Here is a 26,360-nt window from a genome sequence, read left to right on the forward strand (position 1 = left end):
CATGCATAGAGTGGCCCGCAGTTGAAATACAATAAATTCGAACCAAAGGTGTCATAATGAAGTGAAAATTGTAATATACGAAAAAGGTTCACAGTGCAGAACCTACCAAGGTTCTGTTGTGAACGCGAACCTCTAAATTCCCGAGGTTCACACACAGAACGCGAACGTGAACCTCACGTTCACACCATCCCTATTATTTACTGGCTTCACATTTTCCAAGACAACACCTCACTGACTCACTCAGGTATACCGGTAAATCGGATTACGTGGGCAGAAAGATGATGGTAGCAATTTATATGCAATTCCCGATATTATTGACCGACTCTATCATGACTTATAGAGAATTTCCGCCCCTCGCGCGCTTAGGTGATATACGCTGACTCAGTACAATGAGAGTAAAAAAATCTAGCTCACAAGTAGCGTCGAACAGATGTTTGATTTATCACCTTATATGGGGGGGGGCAAGACCAACGTTTGGGGGAGGGCTGACGAAGTGCTGTTTCGGCCCGGACACGACTATCATTCCCAGAGGTGGTCAAAGGAGTGAAGAAAGCTACTCAAGTAGAAGCAGAAGTAGCGACGAAAACATCATACTCAAGTAAGAGTAGAAGTACTTCTTTCATAAGCAACATAAAACTACTTGAAGTAAAAGTAGAATTGACCGACTTTAAATCTACTCAAGTAAGTAAGTAGTTGTGAAAACGATCGCAATTTGATCGCATGGATTGTCAAAAGCTGCAAATTGAGCTATGCGAAAGTTGCAGAGCTTGATTCATATTGATGCTTACCTGGAGGCATAATCGCCGAGTTACGGGGTGGGGGGGTGGCGCGGCCACCCCATGACACATTTATAGAGTGGCCGCCACCCCATACAAACAAATTCAACGCCCGCCGTCTGCGATTTCAAATCATCAGCGCTGTCAATTAGCGAGTCCGTGATAGCGCGTAAATGCCAACTATTTACCAATAACCGATACGTGCGCGACTAAATGAATACGCAGCTTCGTTGGTGACAAATTAAAGTGCATTATTTCCATCGATGAAGTCGCGTTTAAAATATTTTGTGAACCATTTTTGTGATAAATATTCTCGGGGCGCAAAGTTGAACAGTGTTTTATTGTGTGCGCCTGCTAGTTCGAATTTACCCCAGTGCCCATAATATCAATCCAAATATGCTTTGCGGACGTAAATCGTGAAATGCAGCAAGGCAATCAAAATCGACGTTTAAATCAGAAACCAATTGTCGCGGTGCGAGCTAATCAATACTAAGTAAAAACCCATTGTGTTGGCGGTAAGGGTTAATTACTGATTGGCCGCGCGCGTTTGCAATCATAATTCTCGTCTGTCTTTCGTGTTCCAGAATTGTCGCGCCCTGTTACGGCTCAGTCCAGCGACGAATGCCGATGGCGCGCGGCAATCCTCATTTTGCAATCATATCAGCGGGAGATCGGGTCGCGTTACATTACATTGTGCGATGCGATATGCGTCCAATGCACAGACGAATCTCGCCAATTGGTCGCGGCCTCCACGTTACATTGATAATACGACTTGTTGAATTGCAACTGAATATTAGCGTCAGAATGATCATTTCAAAAAGGACGGGGTTTTTCGTTTCACAAGGAGGGGGTTTCTACACCCCCTGGCTACGCTCCTACCGCCACCCCATGCAAAAATAAAAGTCGGCGCGTATGCCTGGAGGTAGGCCTATCCAATTTTCGACAGCATAAGCATTCGTCCGCATCATTGGATGAAAATAATGGTATTGATATGGAAATGCGATACTAATCCTCTGTTTAATCGAACAGCACGTTTTAGAAAATATTATGGTAAGGCGCCCTCTTCATATTATAAGGCCCGTAGTTTAGTCAAAGAGCAATACGGTGATGTTGTATCGGATACGGTGGAAATACTTTGCGCGATTAGTAAACGTTAATAAAAATAACGTTGAAAAATATGGCTGATCGTAAAAATGCCATATTGTGTAGCTTTATTTCCGGAAATTAAAGGCATTACTACACTTGCTTTTATATTCTTCAACATGTATGTTATCCAGAAAAAAGAGCTGATACTAATTATAACTCAAAGTATGATACTGGGAATTGAAGGTTAAATACAAATACCACTTCTAAAAGCGAAAAATGTATTTCATGTCTTTAGTCCAGAAAGTTTCAAAGGGGGTCTGCTAAACAGGTCTAAAGCTAAATAAAAAGTCAGAGTCAACTTTTCCAGATTAGCACTCGCCATGGACTTCTAGATTACGAAATGATAAGTAAATTCTAGATTGCGAAACATCAGTTTCAAAGGTTATGATGGGCCATATATACCGTGATGAAATATTCCAAATGGGTGACAACGCGGTGTGAGCGGAACCACGCAACCACCTACCTAAATTATATTCACCGATACTTTGGTGAACTCATATACTGGTCACTCCATATCCATTCTGGGCTTTACTCAACTTTTATGAAAATTAAATGTTGATACTGCGTGTAAAAAGCCCCGATATTCCTCACGCTATCTTCCTGCTTGGAGGATTAAACTACTTCTACTTGACAAACTGAAAATAGCGAAAAGTAAGTAAGTAGATCACAAAATATTACGAAGTAGAAGTAGCGGAAAATTAGATCCACTTGAGTAAGTACCCAAGTAGCGGAAAACCACTTGATTACTTCAAAAAAGTAAAAGTACTTCGTTACTGATCACCTCTCATTTCAGACTTCATATCGTTGCCTTCGCACATGCAGATGGTATTATATGTCGCACAATAAGCATGATACTCCCAGCATTCAGTCCAAAGACTGGTTTGATATTAAGCCTGCGGCTGTGTTTATAATCTGCATCAACCGTTTAGGTCTTTTAATTCTGCAATAGCAGTCAGTTTCTCTTTTATAAAGATCTATTTACTGCGCTACAGCAGTATAGATGCCAGGTGCCACACTCAATATTCCTTGAAATCAACATCGATTTACTCAGTATTTTTCAATCTTATTGATTTCGCGGGCCGGTACAACTTCAAAACAAATGTTGCTGATCGGGTGAACCTTCAGAATCAAAATTAACCCTAAAATTAATTACAGCAAATGTATGCAAGTCAGATTTAATGTTGCCTTTTTGATATTAGATATTTATGCGAGGTTATATTGAAGTTTTAGTTAAAACGAAGTACTATTAAAGACCACTAACCTGATTGTGATTGTTCGGTATCCTTTAAAAAAAAATACGACTAACTGTTTGCTGTAGCCTCTATTATACCGTCAAGTGTCGGTTAATTGCACTGTCGCAATAGTTTGTTTAAAAGTCTCCGTAGCTTTCACTTATAAAACGTCCAATGACCATGAACTCTCTATTGCGGCACCTTGCTGAAAAATGCGTTCCAAACTTCTATATCAATTTAAAATTAGATATTCTATTTCTTCGATTAATGGACAAGCCTCCAACTTCCTGCATTTTGGGATTGAGATCTAAAATTCTATTATATTTGGCGGACCGGCAGGAAACTTTGCCACGGACCGGCGGTTGAGAAACATTGAATTAGCATTAGACTAATTTTGGCACCCAACCGTTTTGAAAAATGACATAGAAAATTCAAATATGTTGACTTTATGCGACCACAAATATTATTCCAGTTCGACGGCCTGACTTGGTCTCGGACTTGACTCTGTATGGTGACTTGAAAATGACGCGCCTTGACTCGAATCAAAACTGTAAAAGTGAGATTGACTTGTGACTCGAAACCCTGCGACCTGGTTACCTTACAACCCTCCCTCGGAACGGGTTAACGGCGATTCTAGTGACCCATTACTGCCAGTGAAGTTGAACTTTTTTAACTATGGGAGGGGATTTCCGAGTCGCACATTATTGAGTTGATCCGATACGCCGCATGGTCGTCATTCATCTCATGTTTTTTGATGTTTTAAATATGTGTAAATACCATAAAAATTAAAAAATAAATGATGATTTGAATTATTGCTTCGATCAAAAGCGATTTTAATCAGAGGCAAAATGATTTTTATCAGAACACACATTTTGCAAGCTATCGTTTGCAGGCATCGTTTCAACAGTAGCTGTATTGTTCTCTTGAGAAAGGTTGTCACTTTCGGTTGTGGCAACATGCGGTAAATTTAACATTTATTTTCACCGATCGCGCAGATATTGACTAAAAAACAATGACGACACTTTCACTATAGCGGTACCATGTACCATCGATGACTGTTTACAGCCCAGGAGCTACACAGCAGTGGCGAGTCGCACTTCAGGCACACCTTTGCATTACTAATCGTCAGATTATATTACATATACGATTATACATATACAATTGAATAACATATTCACATTGAAATAAACCAGAACATTTCCGGTTGCCCCTCGCCAGGGGTAGCCTATAAACGCCAGAGACTAAGAGAATTGAAAATAACATTGTATGTATCAAGAATTGCATCAAGATTGTTACGATTGATTCAAATATGCAGTGCACATATCGGGCGCGCGTGACGGTCCGTGGACATATTAGCATGCGACACAATAGCAAGCGACACTTGAGCATGCGACACTTGAGCATAGCGACTTTTGGTCATGGCGACTCGTGGGCATGTAGACACATTAGCACAGAGACATATTAACATGAGGACATATTAGCATGGGGACACATGAGTATAGGGACACACGAGCATGGATACACGTGAGCATAGGGACACATCAACATGGTGACAATTTAGTAAGTGCCACTTGAGCATGGTGACACATGAGCATGCGATACATAAGCCTTGACGACACATGAGCATGGGTACACAAGAGCATGGGCAGTTGGGCACACATGCGCATATGGACATATGGGCATGGGGACACAAGAGCAAAGGTGCACATGAGCATGGGGTCACGTACGCATGCGACACTTCAGGGAAGCGAGTGGCGCAGTTGGTTAAGCGCCAGCGTCACGACACCAATGGTAGTGGCTCGAATCCCGGTTCGGACCAACTTCTATGTGTCGGAGGTTTCTCTGGGCTCCTCATCGCCGACCTCACTGCATAGTGCATATGCAGTGTCGTACGAAAAGCCCAGATGTTGGTGAGCCGCGCCAAAAAAGTCGGCAGCACAGACGAAGATATACGGGCGCATGAAAATCGAGGGAGAACGATGGTGAAAGAGTGCGAGCGTGAAAAGTCGCCCGGAAGATGACAAAAAATCAAAGACAATGAAATGTTACACATGTTACTGTCGTGGCGCACATAGCCTGAAAAGGCGATAAGCGCCACTGTGTTGTGCAAATAATAATAATAGTAATAATGCGACACTTGAGCATGTGACCAGTCTACATGCAGACACTTGAGCATGCGACATTTGAGCATGCGACATTTCAGCATGCGACATTTCAGCATGCGACACTTGAGCATGTTACACTTTAGCATGCGACATTTGAGCATGCGACACTTGAGCATGTGACCATATAGATTTGAGTGAAAAGCTCCAAAAATCGCGGTAAAGCGATAAAGGTTGTCATTGCTCCAGATATATTGGAATCGTTTACACGTATCAGACGAACTAAAAGAATATATCCTTTTGTGAGACAAAAGCGATTCCAAATTCGCATTTCGACACGGGGTTTATTATTATATTTTGCGGGTCTCTTTTGATAGGGAAGTTTTACGTGCCGTGGGTGGGTAGGGGGAACATTAGGGTTCGAAATGGGTTAGGGTCCATGTTGGGGTTAAGGTATCCCAAGATTAGGGTTGGGGGCAATGTTCCCTCTAATTTTTCACGAGTCTGCGCAAACACGTCAACTTACTGCGCAGGCTCATGAACAACAGTGCGCAACCAGGCCCCCCATATGATGATAAACCAAACTTCTTGGACCCCCTTGGCACTATAGGAGATCCCCCTACCATGAAATGTGTTTATCTCGTAACCGAGAGACATCCTGTTCTAGAGTAATTTGCCTCTAGTATAAAACTACTGATTCTCTCGTATCAGGAGACTCATTTGCTAAACCTACTTGTAACAACGTCTGAAATATATTCGTATGTCTTGCGTATATCTGCGTCTTAAGAAGATCTCACCAGGATACCGGATTTCAGGTTAAGTAGTCAGCCAGCTAAACCTATAATACTTTGGTTAGCTATACTTCTACTCCCAGGAACAATATACCATGTATTGCTGCAGCACCTACGTTTTTGCCGCAACTTATCATCTACGTTGAGTGTCCCTTAGTGGGTGTGTAGTCCAGACGCGCGAAGCGCGAAAAAATTATATAATTCATGATTGAATCGGTCAATATGATCGGGAATTGCATATATATTGCTATTAATAATTATCCTCTCTCTGCTCACGTAATCAGATTTACCGGTAGAGCTGATCGAGTGAAGTGTGTTCGAAAAGGTAGGACCCCTAATAATCAAACATCTTCGGGCGTACCCGTTGGTATAATGACCTCGGTACATGATGCTATTTCGTGTCCTCCTATCTGCTGTGTCAGAAGATATTGAAATCACCCAAACGTACTAAACTAAGACGTACACGGTTTCAAATTGTCATTTCGTCTTTGAAAAAGTTGAAAAATTTCCAAAAAAATATTCCATGATTCATGTTTATTCACGAAATAATTTTAGCTCCCCATTGAGATCAAGTCCCCCAATTGGGGTTTTGGGGTGCGGCAGTTAGGGTCCTGTGCGTAACCCAGACGTGCGTGTATCCATTCGAGTCACATGATTCATTGATAGAATCAAAGTACAGCATTTACATATAGTTTTATTGCATGACACCAGATAATCACATTAAGAGGGAAGAAGGGGAACTACGCTCTAAACATGATGTGGTCTCGACCTGAAGTTAAGGCATTGAGGGCATTTATTTTCAGAAAGCCACCGCGTTTAAATATTTTCGGGATATGCACCATAACACACGTGCGACTCTGTGGTGTCGCAAAGGGTTAAGAAGCATTCATGCGCAATGGCGATAAACCTCGACACCATGGAAATCGCACGTGTGCTTTGGTGCATATTTTGAGGGTGATTTGGCTTCAGTTCGAGTGCGGTGGCTTTCCTAAGAAAATGTATGCTATTCTTATCCATATTTTGCTTCTAGACATATTTTGCAGAGCAGACCTTTCTCGCTCGAAAAAGAAAAATTCTCAACTAATTTTACATTTTTTTCTTCCATTTTCACATGCTCCGAGAACCATTTCATGTTAAACGAATCGCACTTATTTGTTAATTTGGCTTGCATATTTTCCTATCTCACCATACGTGATCAGATTCGCCTGGTGAAGATGATGACTTCGAAAATCCACGGTACAGTAAATCTTACACAATGTTCATGCCACGCGGAAAAGACTATTCGTTAATTTCTCGCAGATTAACTTTGAGCTATAGCCCATTGTTATTTATAACTTTGTTAAACCATGTTATTTCACCATTCCCAGAAAAGATTGCGCTATTGAAATGAAATCAGTATCGCTCACGCGTACGAGACCATACTAAAAGAAAAATCTCGTTCGTGAGCCGCACGTGATTGCAGATTCTCATGTCTTCACGGAGCGCAATATCTACCTTTGCGGGCAGCACTTGTACCTCGGCTTCAGACTTCAGCGATAGCACTATTTTCCCCTGGCTATGTTACCTATAATTATTCTCAGCGCCTGCGCGGTCCCTTGGACAACAGTGCGCAACGACTGAAAAAAAATCATCACTTTAGATTTTTTGTGCGCAGCCTAGATTTTCTGTGCGCAGAGACCGTTTCAGCACTGCGCATTTGCGCACGTGCGCAGCTTAGAGGGAACATTGGTTGGGGGTGATGGATATTAGGGTTGGCTATGGTTAGGATTAAGGTATCCCAAGATTAGGGTCGGGGATTATGGGTATTAGGGCTGGGAGGGGGATATTAGGGTTGGTTACGGTAAGGGTTAGGGTTAAGGTTAAGGTATCCCAAGATTAGGGTTAGGGTTTGCGTTAGGGATAAGGTATCCCAAGAGCAGGGTTGGGGTGATGGATATTAGGGTTGGTTAGGGTTAGGGTTGGGGTTAAGGTATCCCAAGATTAGGGTGGGGGTAATGGGTATTAGGGTTGGGACTGGGAGGGGGATATTAGGGTTGGTTAGGGTTAGGGTTTGCGTTAGGATTAAGGTATCTCAAGGTCAGGGTTGGGGTTATGGGTATTAAAGTTGGGAGCGGGGATATTAGGGTTGGAGGAGGGGAGATATATTATGTTCGGAGTGGTATAAATCGATGATTTTGACGCTATAGTCAACTACACACTAACATAAAAAAATGCTCAAGTGTCGCATGCTCAAGTGTCGCATGCTCAAATGTCGCATGCTCAAATGTCGCATGCTCAAACGTCGCATGCTCAAACGTCGCATGCTCAAATGTCGCATGCTCAAATGTCGCATGCGCAAGTGTCGCATGCACAAGTGTCCGCATGCTCATTTGTCATCATGCTAATATGTAACCATGCTCATATATCACCATGTACAAGTGTCAATATGCTGAAGTGTCCCAGTGGTTATGTGCCCCCATGCTCACGTGTTACCATGCCCATATGTCACCATGTTGATTAGTCCCAATGCTAATGTGTAACCATGCTCAAGTGTCGCATGCTAATCTGTTTCCATGCCCATGTGTCCCCTAGCCCATGTTTCACCCTGCTGATATGTCCCCATGCACATGTGTCCCCATGCTCATGTGTCCCTATGCTCATGTGTTACCATGCTAATATGTCCTCATGCTAGAGTGTCGCATGCTCAACTGTCGTTTTTCATTGTGTCGCATGCTCATATGTCGGGCAACCGTCATCAAATCGCCGAATGACCTCGGGTTTGGAACCTCTGGATTGGGCTATACGTTTTTATCGAACGCAGTCACGTGAAATCTGTTTCCACCGTGGAAGCAATTACAATTCCAAGCGATCGGCGAGTCTATGTCTGATCTAATTTAGTTTGCCCGAAGTAAATTGGTCGTTTTATGTTATGCCTTTTTCCTTTCCATCTAGTGTGCAGTGTGCATTTACGTCGCATAGTCAGGGGACGGTGCTCTATGCGCGAGCCGCATATCAAAAATCTTAGCTAAATCAAAACCTAATTTTGACAAAATTTTGACCTAACGTATGCAAATTAGGTGTTTTCCCACATAATGTTAGAATTGTACTACTTGTCTTCATTTCTGGTTGGAACTGTCTGTCCTTACGAAGTAGTTTGGCCGGAAAAAACTGTTTTGACTCAAAAACTAACAAATTTTTACATGAAAAAACTTTATTTAACGAAACCTGTCCCTATGAAGAATTCCAGTAGTTACATCACGTATTATGGTAGTACAACGAAAGATACTTTGCTACATTCTCGGGTAGAAAGTGTCTGTCCTTATTAAGTAGCTTGCCAAGAATGGAGACAGGACGTTCAACAGCAGCAGCTGTTGACTGAAAACACTGAACTTGTGCGTACACTGATGGTGACACACCGTGTTGCTTCATTCTGACAATGGTGTCTACATCAAAATTTTTCATCTTGCGCTTCTTGATATAAGAACAATAAAATGCCCACTCAGTCTTGCTTCAGTTATGATATTGCGGTAAGTTGAGTATAACACCATGTCAACCTATTTGTTACATTTGAATGTTTATGATTCACGATTAGCAGACAATGGGCCGTCTATGGGCCGTCAACGGTAGGCGTATAAAGTAGGCTACAAGCTGTAAAAAGTCAAATAATAAGTTCACCGACAGTGCAAAATTTACGATACAAACGAAATGCATGCAAGCTGCAAAGAATTTTTGACTTTGTAAACAATTTTGACAAAATTTTGACTTTTCTTGACATGTCAAAAAAATCGCCCTACTAATAAGTAATCTGGTAAAAAAACTTGCCTTTTACGCAACGAAATACTCAGCAATCGAGAAAGAAATCTGTTCCGGAGCTCCTAGCTTATCGGATACACATTACGTTCCTTATGTAAGCTGTCGAATCAACAATGAGAAGGGTAATTAATCAACATCTTGAACCACGAAGTCCGATCGCAGTTTTATGCGATTAACAAATATCGATACCGAATCGGTATAGACCAGAGGTTCTCAATCGGTGTCCGCCAAATATATTAGAATTATATATCTGAATTGAAAAATGCAAGAAGTTGGACGCTTGTCCATTAATTAGAGAAAGAAAACCTCAGATATTAAATTGATTTAGAAGTTTGGAACGTATTTCTCTGCATGGTGCCGTAATAGACAGTTCGGACGTCACAATGTTTCAAGTGTTCCCATTGTTAGGTTAATTATCTATAGTGGCATGCCACCTCATTTTTTGTCGCTTGCTTCTTTATATTATCTTCTTTTAGTTTTCATTCAGTGTGCATTAGGGCTGTTCAAAAATCTTTCTTTTTCGGATTCCGGCCATTCACTGATTAAATTGTCAGGTTGCCTTAAAAAACGCTGGACACCAAATTTGGTTCAATTCTAACTAGTGTAACCCGCCAATTGAAATTTTTAATTTATTAGCAAAAATTAGAATAAAACAATTTCAAATTTTCTGTCTACCCCATGAAATTGTTGAGTTGTCTTCAAAGATGATGGAAAACAAATTTGACTCAATTCCAACTAGTAGAAGCGGAGTTATTTAAGTTTTTCGTTGATAATTATCGGATTTTCCTTGGTTGACAGCGCAGAGCGAAGAAGCGTATACAAAGAATTGCTTTCGTTGCGTCTCGGCGAATACGAACCTGATAACGTTTCCATACACGATTTCTGAACAGAAAACAATGGCGATGATGTTCTGACGATATCATTGTAGATTTCAAACAGGCAGGGCGACGTGGTAGGTTGCAGAAAGCTCGGCAGCGCGCTGGGTACCAGTGCTGGGCACACCTCAGTGTAACTGTATCTGCCACCAACAGGATAAGGTGTGATCCTGAAATGAACTTATGTCAATCCTGGTTTCACGGCAAGTTGCCTTTAGCAGTATGCATGTTTTATGGTGCACCTGCAGTTTGACGCGTGTTCTTTCACAAACTTATCGACTGATTCCGCATCCCAACTCTGTAACGATCGATATGTACGTAAATTTGCACGGGTCACGAGGCCGCTACGAACACAACTATCGTATGCGACAATCGAGACTCCTAAACATTGCTCCCTTGTTGACGAAAGGCCGGTGGAAACTTGTCGCTTGTCTCGTATCGGGGATGAAGATCCTGAATATATGCACGAATATCCACGTATGTTTATGTATAATGTATATCTTCGATGAATAGCCACAAATACTAAGTGCGAGAGAGAAAGTGAGAGAGTCTTTATTTTTAACCATTCAGAATACATAAAAAAAAAACAGACGGCAATGATGGTGGTACAGAAAATATACATGCATACTGCTCAGTATTCGGTATCAGATAGGAATGATCGATACGACCGTGAAGGTCAACTAGTCTGAAGTTTGATCACACCGGCATCAAACTGGTACACTTGACTTTAGTGGTTTCCAACCGGTGGGCAATTCAACGGTTTCTGGTGGGGAATAGATGCATTTGTTATACATTATATACAGAATAGTCAGCATATTTACGGAGATACATGCGCGACCACCGTTACCTGTCAACTGCCTTGGAATCAATGTATCGAAAATTATAAATTGAAAGTGTACTCGGAGGACGCCCAAATGTCCTCTTTTTGGGGAATTTGTCCTCTTTTTCTCTGAAGAGGATTTTAATGCCACGAAAAATGCGACTTCGAAGCAACGAACGGCAGAGTTTCGTAAAAAATCGGAAGCCGAGTCAAAATAATGACTTTTTTTTAGTTAACACAATACTATCGGCCGGAAATTTTCAAACTTATCAGTTTTCTTTGAGCTTTCAGAATTTACCAAAAGATGTCCTCTCTTTAGGACCTCAAAATGGTGTAACCCTATTTCAAAGGGTAGGCCTATATAGGAGTTTTGGGTAGTGGAGAATTAAGGCTCGGAATGAATTTGAAGTGGGGAATGAAGAAAAAAGGTTGGGAACCCCTGCCTATACAGTCTGGCTGAAAAAAACGGTTAGTCATACCGCGATCCAGTGACCTCACGTATTCCCGAACGCACTCTTTCGCTCTTGGTCTAAGTTGTGAGTTTTCCTTCAGAAGAAAATTGATGCGTTTTTGCCAGCAGCTAATTGTGCTTTGTCGATCTGTGTGGCTATTTTCCCTGTCAGTAACAAATTATTGCATTACCGGAGCCGACGATGCTAATTGCAATTCCTCAATCACTGTGGATTTAATTCGGCACTGATTACTTTAGCTAGCACCAAGAATTTCGTTTGAGAACACGACAGTATCATGTCTGTAGCTCGCTCGGTACTTACGAGCAATACTGTTCCTCTGTTGCGCCGTACCATCGAGTGTCTCGGAGTACAAAGTCAATTACACTTTTCCACGACCTGAATACGCTGCCAGTTTTCTCCAACATGCATTGGGTAAAAAATCTACTCAGCTTTGGGTCTGCGTCAACGGCTGTCGGTCGACTTGTCGGATGAATACTAGTGAATATGATGTCATCATCACCAGCAGCAAGAGCCCTTTTGCGACGGCGACCATTATCTCCTACGGGTAACGGAACCGTTGGAGGTAGAGGTTTCCCATGATGACATGCTGAAGAGTAAGGTTCGAAATTAGGACTAAACACCGCCGAATCACGGTGCGTTCTGTAACTGACGGCTGTGACGTGCCTGGACGAGCAATAGGTAGCTGAACTGGCGACTGGCTGTCTTTAGGTTGGCGACTTCTTAACCCACAGTTTCACTCGGTACGGATGTATTGCAGCAGAGATAGGTACGTCGGGTAGCGTAGTAAAATGAGTCTCCAGATATTCGAAAGAGATCGGGTATTAATCAGAGATGAGCGGATTTGAAATTTCTATGTCCTAATCCAATCCAAATCCGAACCTTCAAATCCAAATCCTAATCCATAACTTTTACATATTCAAGTCCATGTCCATTGTCCAATCCTAATCCGATTCCAACTGGAAATTCAGAAAAGATACTAATTCATCCAATGGAGGGATTCGAAAATTTTCTTTCACAACCAACGATTCACTTGATTCAAGATAACTTAGTGACCTTAAGTACATTAATAACTGATCTGAATAAAGTTTGTCGCCATTCACCACACGACATTTCAATCTCCCAGAAAATAGGTCAATCCAATCCAAATCCTAATCCGTTCAGAAAAAAATGTCTAATCCAAATCCAATCCAAATCCGAGAAAATTTCACAAATCCTGTTTTTTCAAAACCTGATCCTAATCCATGCTCATCTCTGGTATTAATACCCGAGCGATACGAAAAAGGGTGGTTTGCGCGAAAAAGGGTAGACTTGCGCAGTGCGCGACAGGATAGCGAAGCTGGCGCCGGGGGTGATTAATATTGCGTAATAAGCAAAAGGACTGTAATGGTAATCAGGCAATACGCGACAGATGATTACGAAGCCAGGATATGGTGCAATCGTATGTGGGTCACATGGTAATCCCAGTATATACTACGAGCAAATTATAGTTCCCTCATAACAGATACCTGAGAACATTTCACCAAGGACCAGCGGTCTGCTACAGTACGTGCGTACTGTGTGGCAATGTGTCAAGATGCAGTAGGTACTCATCAGATAGGGAGATGCAGCAATTTACGGACTGTTGAATCGATAACTTCTACTAGCTTGATTACTCCAACTCAGTGGCTCATAATTAAACGCGATCATTAGTCAAACTGTGACCGCTGAGATTGTAGGTCGTGTGCGGTGACGTACCCGGGAGAGAGTTAGAGTTCGAAATCTATAGCGTTATCACTAGGACCGCATTTAACACAAACGGTTTTGTTGTTTTAAACAGTGATTTACACAAAGGCCTTTTAAAAAAGTGTGCTTTTTCAAGTTGTAAAATTGTGCCGTAATTGTGTAAATACTTTCCAAAAAACATGTTGTAAGAGCCTACGGACAATTACCGCCCGATATATAGCCAACGTATATCGATATGGGATGGTTAGAATTCTGAGCTTGGAACCCTCAAAATAGTCGGTTCAACAGCAATGGTGCAGATATTTCGTCAAAGAAGCTATATTTTCCATATATTTTAAATTATCAATATCAATCCACTGTGACGTCACAATTGAATATTCGTGACGTCGTGGCTTGAAAAAAAACATGTTTTAAACAAGGGCCTTGTTTTAAACATGTCTGTTTCAAATTGATTTTGTTCTAAAGGCAACCCTAATTATCGCCGAGCTTCTAGCTACAAGACTGTCTACTAAACAGAGACAGGCACCTTTACAACTTGAACTCGAAGTGTATGCCTTCAGCAGCCCATGCATGTATGCTACCAAAACAACAACAGGAACCCATCGTCGGATTCAATCAAGCATGTCATAACACCACAAAATCGAAACCCTGGACATTTGGAATTCTATCTCTAATATATATTAGCTCATTTTCGATTAAGCAATCGCTATCACACTCAAGTTCATGTTTAAGTTTATTCATAAAATTTCATCATTTTAAAAAATCACAAGACTGCGATACAATGAAAGATAGGAAGAAGCCGGAACGACTTGGAGTAGTCTTTGAGATCAGACACCCACCTGGACCTAGCCTAGACGATGTAGATCGAGGCATGCACACTGAATGAAAGCAAAATAAGATAATATAAAATGATAAGCGACAAAATCAGGTGGCTTGTGACGGAAGGCGAGATCGATATTTCAGGACGTGGTCGGGTAAATGTTGAGGGCTGACTATTATTCATTCAGAAGAAATTGCTTGTATATCGACTTGAATGTGGACATTAGGGTTGTCCATAATTTGGAACATCTCAAAAATGATACGTATCCATTTCTCATTCTATAGAATATTGATTAAAAAAACGTCAATGAGCCTGCAGTAGGCTCACCGGAAATTCGTCAAGATTTGTCTAAATGCGTTTGAAAGCAGCTGCTGTAGAGTGGGCGTGCCAGCGGCCATAGAACGACGAGAAGACTAGTAATCGCGAAGTCACGGCGATTGATTGGTTAATCAGCTATGCTTGAATGATCACGACCGCAACAACTTGCTACTGGCTAGAATAGGACCCAATGGTAACCCCATTGCTAAACCGTCAGTTTATCGGAACATGATATTGTTGAACTAAATTCAACAGAACACACAGCGTTTCTCATCAATTCGATGAAGGTGGCTCTCGAGAAAGGAAGGGGTATTAGCTTACCGTTATATAGAGCATCAGCACAAATATTCAACGTCTATGTCTCATTTAGTGGCACGTTGGTGAAAAGGCTCTTTATGTCGAATGAACATAGGAAATTGTCGCGCGCGGATAGCTGTGAGCGACGCATCTCATCAGCGAAGGTAAAAGAATCGCGTACGCAATGCGACCCGCAAATTTCGCGAACAGGTTCCAGTATTTTGATCAACCACTTCGCCAACTTGTGTTGCATTGATCGAGTCATGCTGAGTATCGGTCTGAGAGGCACATCGTCTTTATGCGTCTTCGGTAGTCCGTACATACGCGGTCGTTGGGAGCCAACAGGCCTGATGGAGTCATATTCTTCAGTGGATATTACGTCATCGTTTTTCAAGTTTCGAAGGCGTCGTTGCAGTCGTCTTTCAGACTTTGCAGTATTGTCGTATTCCGAGACCGGGCCAAGTACGACGAATTTGGATTTATCCTCGAGAATAGTCATCATTTTTGAAACGTAATCTTTCTTGTTTAGAATTACCACGCCAGTACCTTTATCTGGTTTTGTTATGTGGATATCAGGGTTGCTTCGCAGAGATTTTATGGCACGGAAACATTCCTTTGTCATCAGCAAATCTGCTTTGTCGACCGGACATCCACAGTACGAATGTGCCAGGTCCGTAAGTCTTGCTTTGAGAGCTGGCACGTCATTGATTGATTTTGCTTCACGATGCTTCAATTGAGCTATTAGAATCTCAAATTCGGCGAAAACCTCCTCACTCTTGACATTAATTGGTGGAATGCAGAAATTTAACCCATGCGATAAAGCGAACTTTTCGGTCGAGGACAGTGCGTAATCCGATAAGTTGATGATATTCTTCTCATCGGGGCAAGCGAGACTTCCGAAGCGGTCAATGACTAGCCGAACAGGACGTGTTCTGTGTATTGGCTAAGGGTCGCAATTTATTTCATTTGTCTGTTCTTGAGTCCACCATCATCACTATGAGTAAACCTAGTTTATGCCAACAGAAAGAATTTGTGTATCATTTGAAAATCGCGCATTAACTTGTTTTGCTTCACTATCTCCATGCCAACGCTTCAGTTCTCTCAATTTCCTAACTTTGTATATTTTCTGTGTGACGTCATAATTAGCGATATATATTGTTGTTGAACATAGTTATTCGAATTCTCGCAATATTGCTGACGATATCCCTTGACGAGGGTCAGCCGAAAAGCTTCGGGAATAAATATGAATATTTTATTCATATGTGTTATGAAGTTCTGTACCCCTAAGCGTCTCTTTGTGTACTTCCGGAAAAGGTATAGCGATCAGCAATTAAACATCAATAATACGCTGATAAAGACTCGCGGGCGTTTGAGAACAACGTTATCAACAATAGCCTTTTTAAAGGCTTGTATCGCTAAGAAGACGTTGCCTACATTCATGAGAGCTAGGATAGAAAAGTCTCGTGCCCGCCTCAATCCCAACATGGAGCGCGCGTTTTTATTTGATGAAATCGGGAAGAAAGAATCTATGGTGTTGAAACTTCGTCGTGACTGCCGCACTCAGCAAAGACAGGTAGCCCAATTCTTATCATTCTTTGACCTAGTTCGATTTTGCCGATACCTCGCATCAATTGACGTGATCAAAGAGGGTATAAATTTATCTAAAAACGAACGAAATTTGAACCGGCTAGTCATTGACCGCTTCGGAAGTCTCGCTTGCCCCGATGAGAAGAATATCATCCACTTATCGGATTACGCACTGTCCTCGACCGAAAAGTTCGCTTTATCGCATGGGTTAAATTTCTGCATTCCACCAATTAATGTCAAGAGTGAGGAGGTTTTCGCCGAATTTGAGATTCTAATAGCTCAATTGAAGCATCGTGAAGCAAAATCAATCAATGACGTGCCAGCTCTTAAAGCAAATATTGCGGACCTGGCACATTCGTAGTGTGATGGTCCGGTCGACAAAGCAGATTTGCTGATGACAAAGGAATGCTTCCGTGCCATAAAATCTCTGCGAAGCAACCCTGATATCCACATAACAAAACCAGATAAAGGTACAGGCGTGGTAATTCCAAACAAGAAAGATTACGTTTCAAAAATGATGACTATTCTCGAGGATAAATCCAAATTCGTCGTACTTGGCCCGGTCTCGGAATACGACAATACTGCAAAGTCTGAAAGACGACTACAGCGACGCCTTCGAAACTTGAAAAACGATGACGTAATATCCACTGAAGAATATGACTCCATCAAGCCTGTTGGCTCCCAACGATCGCGTATGTACGGACTACCGAAGACGCATAAAGACGACGTGCCTCTCAGACCGATACTCAGCATAACTCGATCAATGCAACACAAGTTGGCGAAGTGCTGGTTGATCAAAATACTGGAACCTGTTCGCGAAATTTACGGGTCGCATTGCGTACGCGATTCTTTTACCTTCGCTGATGAGATGCGTCGCCCACAGCTATCCGCGCGCGATAATTTCCTATGTTCATTAGGGCTCTTCAAAAATGACTTTTTTTGTCAACAACTATAATAAATAAACAAAGAATCGGTCACCGTAAATACTATTTTAATGAAATCCAAATTTTTTGACGGCAATAACTCCGCTTTCACTGGTTGGAATTGAACCAAATTTTGTGTGTAGGCTTAAATTAGGTAACCTAACAATTTTATCAAGTAGCCAGTACGATTTGACAAAAAAAGTCATTTTTGAAGAGCCCTGAATGAACATTGTTCATTCGACATAAAGAGCCTTTTCACCAACGTGCCACTAAATGAGACGTTGAATATTTGCGCTGATGCTCTATATAACGGTAAGCTAATACCCCCTCCTTTCTCGAGAGCCACCTTCATCGAATTGATGAGAAACGCTGTGTGTTCTGTTGAATTGAGTTTCAACAATGTCATGTTCCGACAAACTGACGGTTTAACAATGGGGTCACCATTGGGTCATATTCTAGCTAATATATTTGTAGGATTTCATGAAGATAAGCTCTTCTCTTCTTGTAGTAAACCGCCCTTATCATACCATCGCTATGTCGATGACACGTTTGTGATCTTCAATAATGAATCTGACTGTGATAGTTTCCTGGAAAATTTGAACAAATTACATCCAGCATTGCAATTCACGTTGGAAAAAGAAATTAACAACGGCTGGCATTCCTTGACGTTCTTGTAGAGAAACGGGATGCCCAATTCCTTACCTCCGTTTATAGGAAGCCCACATTTTCGGGCCATTACCTTCGATGGAGCTCTTTCAGCCCAAAGAGTCGTAGCATCAATTTAATCGGCACCTTGGTCCACCGGGCGTTGATGATTTGTTCCGAGGTCAAATTGAATAGTGAACTTGAGTGCATCCGTAAAATTTTCATTGACAACGGATACCCAGAGTAGCCTATGTCATCAAGCGAACAATAATTAATAAGTTAAGTCATCGGAATGATATCAAACCAAATGAAACCCCTGAAGAAGTCTCTCGTGAAAGTAGGGATGTGTACATTCATCTACCTTGGATTGGCCCGGTTTCTTATCGATTTGAGAAACAGATAACTTCAGCAGTCTATCGCTGTTATCCAGCGGTGAAAACCAATGTTGTTTTTACCACGATACCAATGTTTCCTGCAGCCCGAAAGGACGTTCTCCCGGCTTTACAACAAAGTAACGTCATTTATGCATTCAAGTGCCACTGCGATTGTCGGTACATTTGAATAAAATATTCATATTTATTCCCGAAGCTTTTCGGCTGACCCTCGTCAAGGGATATCGTCAGCAATATTGCGAGAATTCGAATAACTATGTTCAACAACAATATATATTGCTAATTATGACGTCACACAGAAAATATACAAAGTTAGGAAAACGAGAGAACTGAAGCGTTGGCATGGAGATAGCGAAGCAAAACAAGTTAATGCGCGATTTTCAAATGATACACAAATTCTTTCTGTTGGCATAAACTAGGTATACTCATAGTGATGATGGTGGACTCAAGAACAGACAAATGAAATAAATTGCGACCCTTAGCCAATACACAGAACATGTCCTCGTGTGCTGCTAACTACCACTATTGGCTAAGGGTAGATTCTAGAACATAACCAGGCCATGGGTCAAAAATCTTCTATCGGCAAACATTTACTAGAAAATCATATATGTGCTGCTAACTACCACGAGGACATGTTCTGTGTATTGGCTAAGGGTCGCAATTTATTTCATTTGTCTGTTCTTGAGTCCACCATCATCATTATGAGTATACCTAGTTTATGCCAACAGAAAGAATTTGTGTATCATTTGAAAATCGCGCATTAACTTGTTTTGCTTCGCTATCTCCATGCCAACGCTTCAGTTCTCTCAATTTCCTAACTTTGTATATTTTCTGTGCGACGTCATAATTAGCGATATATTATGTTGTTGAACATAGTTATTCGAATTCTCGCAATATTGCTGACGATATCCCTTGACGAGGGTCAGCCGAAAAGCTTCGGGAATAAATATGAATATTTTATTCAAATGTGTTATGAACTTGCTGATTATGTGCTTCTACTCGTTCAAGAAGTTTGCTAACGGCAATGATTCTGTAAGCGCATTGTAGGTTGGCGATTTAACAATAAAATGTGACACCTGGTCATTGAATGTTTTAGTTTTAGTTTTAGAAGTAGGTTACGATAGGTTTAGTTAGAGCAGCAGAACAGTAATCTATTGCAGACATGGCAGAGGTGAAACAGCGAATGATTGTGAACTTGTAGAACTAAGTATAAATCCGAGAAATATCTATAGTCTGATATGCTTGCGATTACGCCAAGTCATCCTGCTTTTTGGGTGCAGGTAAAGTATTAGTCATCTGGTGCAGCACACCATAAGAGATGGATGCCGGACACAATCCTGTATGCTCAGAAGATGATATGTGGACCGACCAGGTAGCTTACGTTGGAACTCTGAAGAGGTGTAACTACCGCATCGGTTCAATGTATTTTAGATCTTTTCCAGATCCATGTCTGGTTTGATTCAGGCATTTGTCGTGAATCGTGATGCAGCCAGTAATGATCTAAGATTCATTTGGGATATGCTGAGCTAGGGTTACCATACGTCCTCCTTCAGCAGAATTTGTCCTCGTTTTCCAGGTTTTTGAAAATGCCCTCCGAGGACGCCTAAATGTCGTCCTTTTTGGCAATTCGTCCTCCTCTACAGCTTTTTCAGCTAAGATAATGGACAGATTCAGGTGTAAATGGGCATAAATGATGCTAAATAGCAATGACGTTCGAGCGGGGAATTCGTGGTTCGATCGAAAGCGACGACCTTTTTTCAATCAACACCACTAAATTTAACCAAAAAGTAATATAAATCGGGAGTCGAACGAAAGCGATGACCTTTTTTTAGTCAACTCACCAAATTTTACAACAAAACTAGCGAAATCGGCTGTTTTCACTCATGATCAACTAACTTTTCTCATTTGGTCCTCCTTTCCCGATGCCAAAATATAGTAACCCTATGCTATGTTGTACAAGCAAACTGCAGTTTTGCTGGTCCTACCACTGCTACCAGCATAGGCTGTGCTTACCTCAATGTCTCTTAAATTTCTGCGGTACGATTGAGGTCTTTGACATCACTTACGTGTAAATTCATTATGCTGTAAGAATCGGACTAGTGCCACGCATAAACGGCCGATTCATCCCATCCTCAGAGCACCCAAGACTTTAAATATATACCACAGCCAGAGCATAATAAGATCAGACAAAATAGTGTCACTGTTAAGCTTTATATTTGTGTTCATTGATGGTACATCCCTTCTGAAACTCGAAATTCGTACACGCCACTTGCATGAGCGCCATTGCAATATCTCTTCGCGTGCTGGCAATTTGCATGCAGACTGCAACGGCTATACCTTTAAGACAATCATGTTATTAACGTGTTTGTGAATCAGCTGTCTTTTGTTCGTCATGTATTTAGTTATTCAACATACCCTGAATTAATCCTAAATCATCATCTGCGGCCAACCTACAATGCGCTTACAGAATCACGGCCGTCAGCATAGACTCCTTTAAACAAGTGATCGGCAAGCCGCCAAAGTCGTATACATTCGATGATAGCCGATGAGCCAATCAAGCGCCGTGACTTCGTGATTACTAGTCTTATTGCCGTTCTATGGTCGCTGGCACGCCCCCTCTACAACAGGTACTTTCAAACGAATTTAGACAATTCTTAACGACTTTCCTGTGAGATTATTGCAGGCTCATTGACGTTTTGTATCAATAATCTTTAGAATGAGATTAGCCAGGTAGTTTATTGTGAACTTGCAAGACCAACCGAAAATCTGATTTGCCTGACCGCGAACTTTGGAATGTTGATGACTAAAATATCCGTTCCAACGCATTGGCGTAGCCAGGGGCGATCCACATTTTCGTAGATCTTAATATATGAACATAAGTAGAATGTTTCGTGGCAGAATTAGTTGACTTGATAATTTTTTTAGGATTTCGTGCGATTTATTGTCACTCGATTTCTAGCTTTTCTATAGTAATGGTATCCTCTCATGAAAATTAAAAATTAAAAATACGCCCAATCTACGGAATTGAGTCTAACTATATTCGCAATTATGAGATAACGTATGATCCAACATGCGACTTCGCGCCTGCACTCGCAGAAAGATAGTCGTCGATGAAACCTTTTCGCAAAATGATAGAAAAATGTTCACTGAAACCTTCGATATTGATATGTACAAGCGCCGATTATTCGTGCCATGGCCAAATGAACCCAGCGGCATACAGAGGCGACCTACAATATATGCAACTATATTGACCGAATTCATTCATTAACTTTGAAAAAATTTCGCGCTTTGCGCGGCTAGGGCATGTACACAGAGTTTTCATGACATGTTTGTTATCGAATTTGATGCGTAGTAATACATGTCCTGTTTTTACCATTACCTAATCCGGTTCGCTCCTATCGGACGACTAAAAAAAGAACATCAACATTCAATGGTTCGTAAATCTCATGTGGCCCTTTGGCCGAAAAGGTTGGCCGCCCCTGTTATACCAACCGTGATTAACTCGTGTATCTCATCCCGAGTATTGGAGATTAATCTAGCCTCCTCACCACCCTTCGATCCGCAAAAGCGGTGTCTTACAAAAACCTGGATCGCATGCAACATAATTAGGGCTGGGCACAACGATTCGAGTACTATAATCCAAGTGGGCAATTATTTATCCCCGCGGGCCAAATGAAAAGCAGAAAATACGTTGGCGGGCAGAGTCCAAATTTCTATCTATAGCCTATATTCTGCGGCGTATTAATTGTTTTTATAAATTGAAAGCAGTAACTTACATCGTTAATACATGCTGCTCAGAGGATGCATTGATACTGCGCAATGAGAAATAGTGACGATTAAATAGCTTCCGAAATTCGCCCTCCCTTAATCCAGTCTGTCTTCGTTTTTTTTGTTGCCATGATAGCAACTTCAATTTATTATACACCATGGGGCACCGGGCTCGAAAATGGCATTGGTTTCTGCAGATTGGCTCTATTTTTCAAGATATCACCGAATTTGAACGTTTTTATTTTATTTTATTTTATTTTATTCAAACTAGGTTACATTTTATCCTAACACCCTATAATAAATGTTTTAGTAGGTCAGCCTGTACTGAAACCACGAGAATGTGAGAAATGTAAAACACAATTAGATTGTCGGAACGAAACTGTGCTGCATAAATATATTCTTTTCCACTTATTGAACACAAAAATACCCCATTTATTCGTATTTCATAGGATTCTCCTGATATATTGTAATTTGTGACAACAAGCTTCCTATACCGATCGATGTGCTTGAAGTGAACAACAAATAGCAGTAATTCGGTAATAACAAACCAAGTATGCCGGAGCCTACAAAAAGACGGCCAATTTGTAAACACAGACGAAATAAACAAGCAAGCAATATTTGTGTTGAAATAAGGCTGCTACGTATTTTTGAAATGCTAAATATACTAATCAGGGCTCGAGGTTGCCGGACCATCATCTAGCACAGTGGCTCTTTGCAGTGTTGGGATGACTCGAGTCATGACTTGACTCGAGTCAGAATCGAGTCACTTTTCCGTATGACTTGACTTGACTCGAGTCACTTTGCTAAAATGACTTGACTTGACTTGACTCGGCGTATCAGAAATGTGGATTGACTCGTGACTCGGAGCAAAATTCACGAGTCAATTTCAAGTCATCAAGTAATCGGTGTCGATAAAAATCACTATAACTTACATATGTTCGGATTGTTCGCGCAACGCTGGTTTAACCCGTGAGAGCGACCAATCATTCAATGATCGTGCGTTTTACTGAACCTCCATTGTTCTCTCACAAATATATTGATCGCAAACGAAGTGATCGAAGCTGACAGCATACGTCAGGGGTTCTCAACCCGCGGCCCGCGGGCCGCATGCGGCCCGCAGACGGTTATTTTGTGGCCCGCGACATCATTCATTGTAAACGCAATTGCTACTGGCACGATATTGTTAAATAATAATTTCGCTACTTGGCTCTCTTATCGCACAGTCTAGGCCCGTATTCAAGAAACCTCACTCAGTGCTCAAACTCACTTTGCGTCAAAATTGCGTAACAATCGGTATTCAGAGAACGCAACTCAAGAATGAGTTTGAGCACGGCTGGAGTCGAACTTCGCGGTCTGTCGAGCTCGACTTCGAGCTGTTTGGTATTCAGAGACGATGCGCGGTAGCTGGCGAGCTGAGAATTTGGCAGCCGAGTGCGCGTTTTCCGAGTCAAGCCGGGGGCAGTCTCAAGGCTTTACTCCAACGCTTTGCACTGACTTTTCTGGTAGTATGCTGCGGGATGATGGGCTGTGCACATATAATAATCGGATTTATGATCTTAGTGGTAAACTATACCGGCATAGAACATTGTAAAGTCCACAGTGTTTGATCATTTTCATGTAATATCTGGATTTAATAAGCTGTATAATAGTGATTGTATATCAATGAAATGGTAGTTGTGAAGTATGCCAGTGATGTGGTAGTATTCATAAAAGCCTTGCTTTTTCGCAGTTTCCTCGATGTGTCTGCCGCATGATAATGTTCAGGTAAAGCAGACTATAATGTTGGATTTCAACAGAAACATTTTTCCAGTTGCAGTTACTGTTGGTCAAAATTAAGGATTAGTTTGGCTGACAAGAGCCGTCTTATGACTCTTGTAAGCGCAAAGCTGGATGTACTTGAGGATAAAAGAAATGATGGAAATTCTATCCAAAGGAAAAATGCTGCATGGGAAGATCTTGCCATTCAATACAATTCCTTCCCTGATGCTCAAAAGGTATCATCCAAGCAGCTTAAAAAATGTTGGAATAACATGAAGGCGAGGTAAGATTTTTGATGAAATTCTAGGAATATGCCGAGGCCAGTTCTAATGCGTAGCGTATGCATTTCAACAGATCGAAAGAAGATATAACAGAGGAACGTGCCCACCTGGCTGCAACTGGCGGAGGTCCTCCAACCAAGGCAGTACCAGAGATGTCACAGATGATTCATAGCATGATGCCGGAACAATTCGAGCCACTCCAGAATGATTTTGATTCTGACCAAGTGATGTTTGTGGACGTTTCCGTAGCATCGACATCTTCAGGTACGGTATTCCATAATAATGGACACTTCATTGATAAAAGCACCATATCAAGCAGTGATTCCCACTTTTAGTAGTCAACGGTATTCGCTGTTGATATTTGAGCATCGCTGACTCTGGTTATGTAGGTTTTGCTGCGTGTTGGGTTACCGCTTAGCTGCGACTCCTGTACATACCAAATTTGTGCCATACCTCCAAAATCGCTCCGTATAATAACTGTAAAACCTTATATTCGCAAACCCGAAAGCTAACGCTGACCAGAATTACCACTGCGCATTGATTGATAGTCATGAGGACCATAGCCAGTCAATGGTGATCAGGGTTTGGGGCATATCCACGATGTGATGTTGACATCGATATTGTTTATTATTAATGAGCGTTAACTAAAATCTGTGTAAATATATACAGATACATGACTAACATTCTGAGCAAAGCTTTATAAGCATATATAAGTTATTTAGAATTTATACGCATTTGCTACGCAATGAGCGCTTTCTATATCGTATATCCCAATTTCAGATGTAAGTTTCACGACTGCAACTCTGGCTTCAAGGCCGGTGGTGAAAGAAATGGAAAAGACAGAGATGCCAAGAAAGAAACCAAAAAGAGCTGAAGTTAACAACTTCATATCGGATGCCATGTTCTTGGAGCATGAGCTGAAAGTGGAAAAGATTGAATTGGAAATTGACTGCTTGCAACAACAAAGGCTCTTAGTAGAGAAGCAGCAGTCCGTTGCTGATCTGCAGTCATTACTTGTGACCAAGCAGCTGTTGATAGCAGATGCAAGGCAAAAGCTTGAAGGCTTGCCTTCACCAGACCCACTAGAAACTGGTCTACCTACTTTATAAAAGCTTTCAATTAAGATTCATTGCTTCTGCTTGCAGCACCGTGATGCAAATATTTTTTTGTGCTATTCCCATTTACCTGCGCATTATTGATGTTACTATGCTTGTACTTGCAGCAATGTGACATGAATGCTTTCCTTGTGCCATACCCATTTGACTGTAAAATATTGATAGCTACTACGCTTGTACTTGCAGCAATGAGACATGAATGCTTTCCTTGTGCCATACCCATTTAACTGTGGAATATTGATAGTTACTATGCTTGTACTTGCAGCAATGTGACATGAATGCTTTCCTCGTGCCATACCCATTTAACTGTGGAATTTTAATAGTTACTATGCTTGTACTTGCAGCAATCTGACATGAATGCTTTTCTTGTGCATACCAGTTTAACTGTGGATTATTGATAGTTACTATGCTTGTACTTGCAGCAATGTGACGCAAATACTCTTTTTGGCTATTCCTATTTACCTGCGCCTTATTGATGTTGCCATGCTTGTATTTGCAGCAATGTGACATGAATGCTTCTCTTGTGTCATACCCATTTAACCGTGCATTATTGATAGTTACTATGCCTCTAATTGCAGCACCGTGACATCAATACGTTTCTTTTGCTATGCCCGTTCAACTGCATAAGCCTTGACTTGCAACACCGCACCGTGATATTTATGCTTTTTTCGCTATGCTCATGTAACCGTAGATTGTTGATAGTTACTGTTCCACTTCTTTTCTTTTT

General features: G+C 41.4%; 2 protein-coding genes and 1 long non-coding RNA gene across 3 annotated transcripts in view; 1 reads left to right on the forward strand and 2 right to left on the reverse strand.

Annotated features, from left to right (window-relative positions):
- Positions 1-26,360, reverse strand: part of LOC145442288 (uncharacterized) — a 43,966-nt gene that overhangs the window by 4,762 nt on the left and 12,844 nt on the right. The gene's annotated exons all lie outside the window — the stretch shown is intronic.
- On the reverse strand, positions 10,890-12,455 carry LOC145442604 (uncharacterized). The gene is made up of 3 exons (XM_080320562.1): positions 12,308-12,455; positions 12,014-12,150; positions 10,890-11,167 (listed from the first exon to the last, which is right to left on the reverse strand). The coding sequence occupies exons 1-3, from the start codon at positions 12,409-12,411 to the stop codon at positions 10,929-10,931; spliced, it is 480 nt and encodes a 159-aa protein (XP_080176688.1). The 5' UTR covers positions 12,412-12,455; the 3' UTR covers positions 10,890-10,928.
- On the forward strand, positions 24,327-26,345 carry LOC145442273 (uncharacterized). Its single transcript, XM_080320177.1, has 3 exons — positions 24,327-24,520; positions 24,592-24,782; positions 25,299-26,345. The coding sequence occupies exons 1-3, from the start codon at positions 24,345-24,347 to the stop codon at positions 25,625-25,627; spliced, it is 696 nt and encodes a 231-aa protein (XP_080176303.1). The 5' UTR covers positions 24,327-24,344; the 3' UTR covers positions 25,628-26,345.

This window comes from Botryllus schlosseri, chromosome 7, assembly GCF_051294905.1.
Source record: "Botryllus schlosseri isolate E-star chromosome 7, Bs_hap1, whole genome shotgun sequence".
In the NCBI taxonomy this organism is placed as follows: Eukaryota; Metazoa; Chordata; class Ascidiacea; order Stolidobranchia; family Styelidae; genus Botryllus; species Botryllus schlosseri.

Coding starts and splice junctions, on each gene's coding strand:
- LOC145442604 (XM_080320562.1), bottom strand. CDS start 12,411: ATGTTGGAGAAAACTGGCAGCGTATTCAGGTCGTGGAAAAGTGTAATT. Junction 12,151..12,307: donor ACAGAGGAACAGTATTGCTC/GTAAGTACCGAG, acceptor TGTTACTGACAG/GGAAAATAGCCACACAGATC. Junction 11,168..12,013: donor CGTGAGGTCACTGGATCGCG/GTATGACTAACC, acceptor GCATATATTCAG/GATCTTCATCCCCGATACGA.
- LOC145442273 (XM_080320177.1), top strand. CDS start 24,345: ATGACTCTTGTAAGCGCAAAGCTGGATGTACTTGAGGATAAAAGAAAT. Junction 24,521..24,591: donor TGGAATAACATGAAGGCGAG/GTAAGATTTTTG, acceptor GCATTTCAACAG/ATCGAAAGAAGATATAACAG. Junction 24,783..25,298: donor CGTAGCATCGACATCTTCAG/GTACGGTATTCC, acceptor TCCCAATTTCAG/ATGTAAGTTTCACGACTGCA.